Consider the following 7,297-nt stretch of genomic DNA (forward strand, 5'->3'; position numbering starts at 1 on the left):
TCCTTCCTTCCTTCCTTCCTTCCTTCCTTCCTTCCTTCCTTCCTTCCTTCCTTCCTTCCTTCCTTCCTTCCTTCCTTCCTTCCTTCCTTCCTTCCTCAGCACCCAGTTATAAGTGAGAACATGCAGTATTTCTCTTTCCTTCTGGTTTATTATACTTAACATAATTTTCTCTAGACTCATCCATGTTGCAGCAAATTTCATTCTGTTTTATAACTGAGTAGTATTCCATTGTGTATATATACCACATTTTCCTTATCCAGTCATCCATCAACAGACACTTAGGTTGATTCCATATTTTGACTATTGTAAATAGAGCTGCAATGAACATGGGAGTGTAGGTATCCCTTCAACGTGATGATTTCCATTCCTCTGGATATATACCCAGAAGTGGGATTGCTGGATCATATGGAAGATCTATCTGTAACTGTTTGAGAAACCTCCATACTGTTTTCCATGATGGCTGTGCTAATTTACAGTCCCACTAACAGTGTAGAAGAGTTCCCCTTTCCCCACATGTTCACCAGCATTTGGTTAATTTGGTCTTTTTAATAATGGCCAGTCTAAATGGGGTGAGATGATATCTCAATGTGGTTTTGATTTGCATTATTCTGATGACTAGTGATGCTGAGCATTTTTTCATGTTCCTGTTGGCCATTTATATGCCTTCCTTTGAAAAGTGTCCATTCATCTCCTTTGCCCATTTTTTAGTTGGATTATTTGTTTTTGTACTGTATAGTTGTTAGAGTTCTTTATATATTCTGGATATTAATCCCAAGTCAGATGTATAATTTGCAAATATTTTCTCCCATTCTGTAGGTTGTCTTTCTGGTCTGTTGATTGTTTCCTTTGCTGTGTAGAAGCTTTTTAGTTTGATATAATCCCATTTGTTTATTTTTCTTTTGTTGCTTGTGCTTTTGGGGTCTTATTCATAAAGTCTTTGCACAGTCCTACTTCCTGGAGTTTTTGCCCTATGTTTTCCTTTTGTAATTTTATGATTTCAGGTCTTATATTTAAGTCTTTAATCCATTTTGAGTTGATTTTGGTATATGGTGAGAGGTACTGGTTCAGTTTCATTCTTCTGCATATGGATGCCCAATTTTCCAAGCACCATTTATTGAAGAGGCAGTCTTTTCTCCAATGTATATTCTTGTTTCCTTTGTCAAAGATCAGTTGGATGTACATATGTGGGTTGATTCCTGGGATTTCTATTCTGTTCCGTTGATCCAAGTGTCTATTTTTATGCCAGTACCATGCTGTTTTGGTCAATAGAGCTTTGTAATATAATTTGAAGTTGGGTAGTGTTATGCTTCCAGTTTTATTTTTTTTTCCTCAGTATTGCTTTGTCTATTCAGGGTCTTTTATTGTTCCTTATGAATGTTAGGATTACTTTTTCTATTTCTGTGAAGAATGTCATTGGTATTTTGATGGGTATTGCATTGAATCTGTAGATTGCTTTGGGTAGAATGGACATTTTCAGAATGTTAACTCTTCCCATCCAAGAGCATGGTATGTCTCTCCACCATTTTGTGTCCTCTTTAATTTCTTTTAGTAGGGTTTCGTAGTTCTCATTTTAGAGATCTTTCACATCCTTGGTTATATTGATTCCTAGGTTTTTTTTTTTTTTAGCAACTATTGTAAATGGGCTTCCTTTCTTGATTTCATTTTCTGCTAGTTCATTACTGGAGTATAAAAATGTTACTGATTTCTGGGTGTTGATTTTTGTACCCTACAACATTACTGAAATTGTTAATCAGCTGTAAGAGTTTTTTGGTAAAATCTATAGGTTTTCCTGTATATAAGATCATGTCATCTGCAAACAAGGACAGTTCAACTTCATCCTTTCCACTTGCCTGATTGCTCTGGCTAGTACTTCCAATACTATGTTAAATATGAGTGATGAGAGTGGGCATCCTTTTCTTGTTCCTGTGCTTGCTCATTCAGGATGATATTGATATTGTCATAAATTGCTTTTGATGTGTAAAGATAATTTCCTTCTATACTTAATCTGCTGAGAGTCTTCATCATGAAGCGATGTTGAATTTTGTGTAATGCTTTTTCTGCATCTATCAAGATAATCAGATGGTTTTTGTCCTTAGTTTTGTTGATGTGGTGTATCACATTTATAGACTTGCATATGTTGAATCAACCTTGCATCCCTGGGATGAATCCCACTTGATCATGGTGTACAATTTTTTTGATATGTTGTTGTAGTATATTTGCTAATATTTTGTTGAGGATTTTTGCATCTATGTTCATCAAGGATATTGGCCTGTAATTTCCTCTTTTTTGTTGTTGTTGTATCTTTATCTGGTTTTGGTATTAGGTTGATGCTTGCCTCATAGAATGAGTTTGGTAGAATGGCTTCTGTTTCAATTTTTTGGAAGAGTTTGAAGAGAATTGATACTAATTCTTCTTTAAAGGTTTCATAGAATTCAGTTGTAAAGCCACCTGGTCCTGGGCTTTTCTTTGTTGGAAGACTGCTGACTACTACTTCAATCTCATTGCTTGTTTTTGGTCTGTTCAGGTTCTCTATTTCTTCTTGGTTCAGTCTTGGCAGTTTGTATGTGTCCAGAAATTTATCCATTTCCTCCACGTTTTCATATATGTTGGTGTTCAGTTGTTCATAATAATTTCTAATGATTCTTCATATTTCTGTGGTATCAGTTGTAATGTCTTCCTTTTCACTTCTGATTTTTGTTATTAGGGTCTTCGCTCTTCTTCTTTTTTTCTGTTAACCTAGATAATGGTTTTTCTATTTTATTTATCTTCTCCAAAAACCAACTTTTTTTTTTCATTGATCTTTTGTGCCATTTTGGGGGGTCTCTATTTCATTTAGTTCTGCCCTGATCTTAATTATTTCTTTCCATCTACTACTTTTAGGATTGGATTGTTTTTGTTTTTCTAGTTCTTTCAGGCACAGTGCTAGGTTGTTTTGAAGTCTTTGCATTCTTTTGATGTAAGCATTTATTGCAATAAATTTCCCTCTTTTACTGCTCTTGCAGTATCCCAAAGGTTTTGGTATGATGTATCTTTATTTTCATTAGTTTCATATAATTTTTTTGATTTTCTGCTTAATTTCTTCTTGGGCCCACAGGTCATTTGGGAGTCTGTTGTTTACTTTCCATGCACTTGTGTAGCTTCCAGAATTTTGCTTGTTATTGCTTTCCAGTTTTAATTCATTGTCGTCTGAAAAAATACTTGGAATGATTTCAATTTTTTAAAATTTGCTGACACTTCATTTGTGACCTAACATGTGGTCTATCCTGGAGAATGTTCCAGGTGCTGATGACAAAAATATGTATCCTATAGTTGTTGGACGAGATGTTCTGTAGATGTCTGCCAGGTCCAGTTGGCCTAAAGTATAGTTTAAAACCTGTGTTTCTTTGTTGGTTTGTTGCCTGGAAGATCTGCCCAACGCTGAGAGAGGGGTGTTCTGGTCACCCACTATTATCACACTAGGGTCTATCTCTTTTTTTAGGTCTAAGAGTGTTTGCTTTACATATCTGGGTGCTCCAGTGTTGGTTGCATACATATTTATGGCTGTTATGTTTTCTAGCTGGACAGATCCTTTTATCCTTATATAATGGCTTTCTCTATCTCTTTTTACAGTTTTTGGTTAAAGTCTATTTTATCTGATATAAGAATAGATACTCCTGTCATTTTTGGTTTCCATTTGCATGGTATATCTTTTTCCATCTCTTCACTTTTAGTTTGTGTGTGTCCTTATAGTTGAGGTTGGTCTCTTGACAACAGCATATAGTTGGGTCTAGCTTCTTAATCAAATCATTAGTCTGTGTCTTTTGAATTGGGAGCTTAATCCATTTTCATTTAGGGTTGTTATTGATAAGTATTTCTTTACTACTGTCATTATATTGCTTTTTATTCAGATGTCTTAAATATCATTTGTTCCTTTCTTCTCCTATTATTTTTCATCTTCAATGTTAGTTGGATTTTTGAGGTGATGTGATGCAGCCTCTTTCTCTTTCTCATTTGCATTTTGCTTTTAATGGTGGGTTTTGCTCTTTCTTGTAAATCTGTGATAGTGAATCAGGGTCTAGTGCACAGGGGCAGCACTTACCTGGGTGCCCCTGATGGATGTTAATTTGAGCAGCATAAATTTGTGCAGTTTACTCTTTTAAATTCCCTCCCCCCAAATATGGAAAAAACAAATGAAGAAAACTAAGTTAAAATCTGTACATAATTAAAGTTCCCATGGTCAGTCTCCAGTGATGCTCCTGGTAGGTGTAAAAAGTCCAAAACTCCTTACTGTATAATTAGTTCCATGTCAGTCTTTTCATAACACTTTGCCTACCTCAAAACGGATCACTGATCTTTATGGATTGGTCATCTTTTGTCTCTACATATTTCCCCAGCACATGTCATACGCTTTGAAATAACAAGTAGATTAATATATTCACTATTTTATGTTTATGTTTTCCATGTACTATGTGAAGCCTACCTCAAAAAGGACAGGATACAGATCCTTTTACACAGGTTGGGTGTGTAGAACAAGTCACACAGAGAAGGTTTTTTCTGTGCTGCCTTCAGCTCCTCCTTCATGGTGGATCTCAAAACCTTCAACAACAACAGCAATAAACTGTTCAATTATCACAAAATGGTAGGGGTGGAGGGGAGCAATGGGCACCCACAGAGAACAAGATTGATGACTTCCTTTTCTGCATGGTGGAAAATATAAACATTAAATATGCATTGACTGGTATAAAAATGGTATGAAAAGTTAATTGGGGAGCTAAAGAAGCCTCAGGGTTATTATGCTGAAACAAGGACATTTTGAACATGAGCCTTGACAGGGCTGCAGGGCATCAAAAAGAGTGTGCAGGTTAGATATTCAGATTAGTGTGGGAAGCAAATGGAGAGTTCCTTGGATTATGGTTCAAAGCTCCATTTATGGCAGATGGGCACAAAAGGCCCTGCCACTGAGCTTAGTTTTCAGCTGGCTACCCTTAGAAAAACTGTCTCAAGAAAAAGAAAATTTTCCTGACAGCCTTTATCTTGGTTCTTCTCTCAGCCTCTTTGAGGGAAATCCTGGCATGTTGTACCTCCATAAATGAAATACCTAGAATTCAATCTGAGGATGAAGTCTAGGGAGATCTTGGTGTAGCATGATTTATACCCAGACTTGATTATGACCTGGAGTTCTATGACGGCTCTGCACTTGCTAGATGTAGACCTTAAGGAAGGTAACTGAACATATCTTAGCCTCAATTTCCTCATTATTAAAAATAAGAATTAGGAGAAATAGAAGAATCAAGAGTAGGAGAAAAAATAACACCTCTTTTATAAGGATTTCTTAGGCCATACATGAGGTAACAGATGTGCATATCAAATTATATCTAGTGCACCTTGGTTGCTCANTTGATTATGACCTGGAGTTCTATGACGGCTCTGCACTTGCTAGATGTAGACCTTAAGGAAGGTAACTGAACATATCTAAGCCTCAATTTCCTCATTATTAAAAATAAGAATTAGGAGAAATAGAAGAATCAAGAGTAGGAGAAAAAATAACACCTCTTTTATAAGGATTTCTTAGGCCATACATGAGGTAACAGATGTGCATATCAAATTATATCTAGTACACCTTGGTTGCTCACTCATTTATTAATTATTCAAATAATATTAACTTCATTATAATCCCACCTCTACAAATAAACAGTACAATGAAGCACACTGGAAAAATTCCATAATGAAGGGAATTCAGAGAAATGAAAGCCCATCATAACTGAGAAAACTTACATGATCAAGGATGTCCTTTCAGTTTGTAGCCCCAGCCTGAGCAGCAAAATATTGGGTTTGTGCTTTTGTTAGGCAGGAGTCATGGTGGTGTCCCCTGCATCCAACATGTAAATCCATGACCACAGGCCATCATTATAGGGGATATTGTGAGAATAGGCTCCAAGAATTCCTTAAACCTGAGCCAGATGAGAACTACATTGTCTGCAAGACCTGACTTCAATTCATCTGTCATCAGAGTAAAAGTTCAAGATATGATGAGGTTATTTTGCACCAGTTGCTCATTTTTGGTGAACAAGTATAAATGTGAGTGAAGTTTCCATAATTATTTAGGCAGGGGATACCAGATCACTTATAGGGACAAAGGAAGCTTCCACTTAGTGGAATCCTTACTCAGGGAGCTTGCTGGATCTTTATTTTTTAAATGTAGTTTCTCAGTGATTTTCACCTTCTTTGTTAGTAAAACAAAACAAACAAACAAACAAACAAAAACTATTTGTGGGTCATAACACTACACCATGGTAAAAAGCATGAAAAAGCCTCCTGTTGAAGTCTTTCCCAATGTTGTCCCAGAGTCAGTTTGTACAGGTTCACAAAAGTCCTTTGTTAAAATTCTAGATAATTTATGAGGCAGTTGCCATCATGTTGGTAGCTTGAAATTGACTGTGGTGGAATTATTCACACCATGAAACTGACAATTGCCATAAATGTGGGATCTGTGGCTTTTTTCCTCCTGAAATGTTGGGTGTTAAACCTTCACCAGCATGCCACTGACCTTGCCTCCTGCAGTCACTTGGATTGCTCTCTACTGCAAGTTTCATCATATCCCTGGCCTCTTTAAATCTGGTTAGTTCCACCTTAACTTCTAAGACCCATTTCAGATATAACTACCTCCAAGGTGCACTTAGTGCCTCCATTGCTGCAGCAAAGCTTAGGTCTCCCTCCTTGGTATTCATATCCAACCCTTGCCACACTTCACAGAGTCTGAATCAAGTCCATTCACTTGTTGAGGGTGGTTGACCTTTATAAAGAGAGAAGCTGTTGACTTTTTTTGCCCTGCCTGTTACAGCATCTGTTATCAAGTAGTTATAAAACAAATTTAGAAGATAGAGAGGAAGGAAGGGAATAAATAAAGAAGGAGAGTAGAAGGACCCGATGGAGGGTGGAATGCATTTAGCAACTGAAAGATCTGAAATTTCAGAACTAATACAGGAATAAAACACATTGATCCAGAGAGATTTGGGAAGATGTTTGTGAACAAGACCAGAGACAGAAGAACTTGATGTTTATTGTGTCTAAAATCACGATTATTTACGTATTCAGAAAAATGTGTTAATGTAGTATACTTAAGAAAACTCTGAAATTTGGTGGATGGAATGTAAACCTACAGAGGATTCAGTAGAGAAATCCGTGTTGATCTTGCAGTTTCCTCATCACTCATAATCATATACATATGTGTGCCATTATTGACTTTCTAAGGATTGAGGGACAATGGAGCACTTTTGTTATGGTTTGACTGGGTGATGGAGTTTGGATGTATTGTCCT

At 36.5% G+C, this 7,297-nt stretch overlaps 1 protein-coding gene across 1 annotated transcript in view; it reads right to left on the reverse strand.

Annotated features, from left to right (window-relative positions):
- The window catches only part of LOC103610171 (solute carrier family 22 member 9-like), a gene marked incomplete at its 5' end in the record, with an annotated part of 27,978 nt that overhangs the window by 5,062 nt on the left and 15,619 nt on the right, over positions 1–7,297 (reverse strand). The window contains one exon of the mRNA XM_008594393.1: positions 4,460–4,575. Coding sequence (XP_008592615.1) covers positions 4,460–4,575 — 116 coding nt within the window. The remainder of the gene's footprint in view (positions 1–4,459; positions 4,576–7,297) is intronic.

This window comes from Galeopterus variegatus, unplaced genomic scaffold, assembly GCF_000696425.1.
Source record: "Galeopterus variegatus unplaced genomic scaffold, G_variegatus-3.0.2 Scaffold10698, whole genome shotgun sequence".
Lineage (NCBI taxonomy): Eukaryota > Metazoa > Chordata > Mammalia > Dermoptera > Cynocephalidae > Galeopterus > Galeopterus variegatus.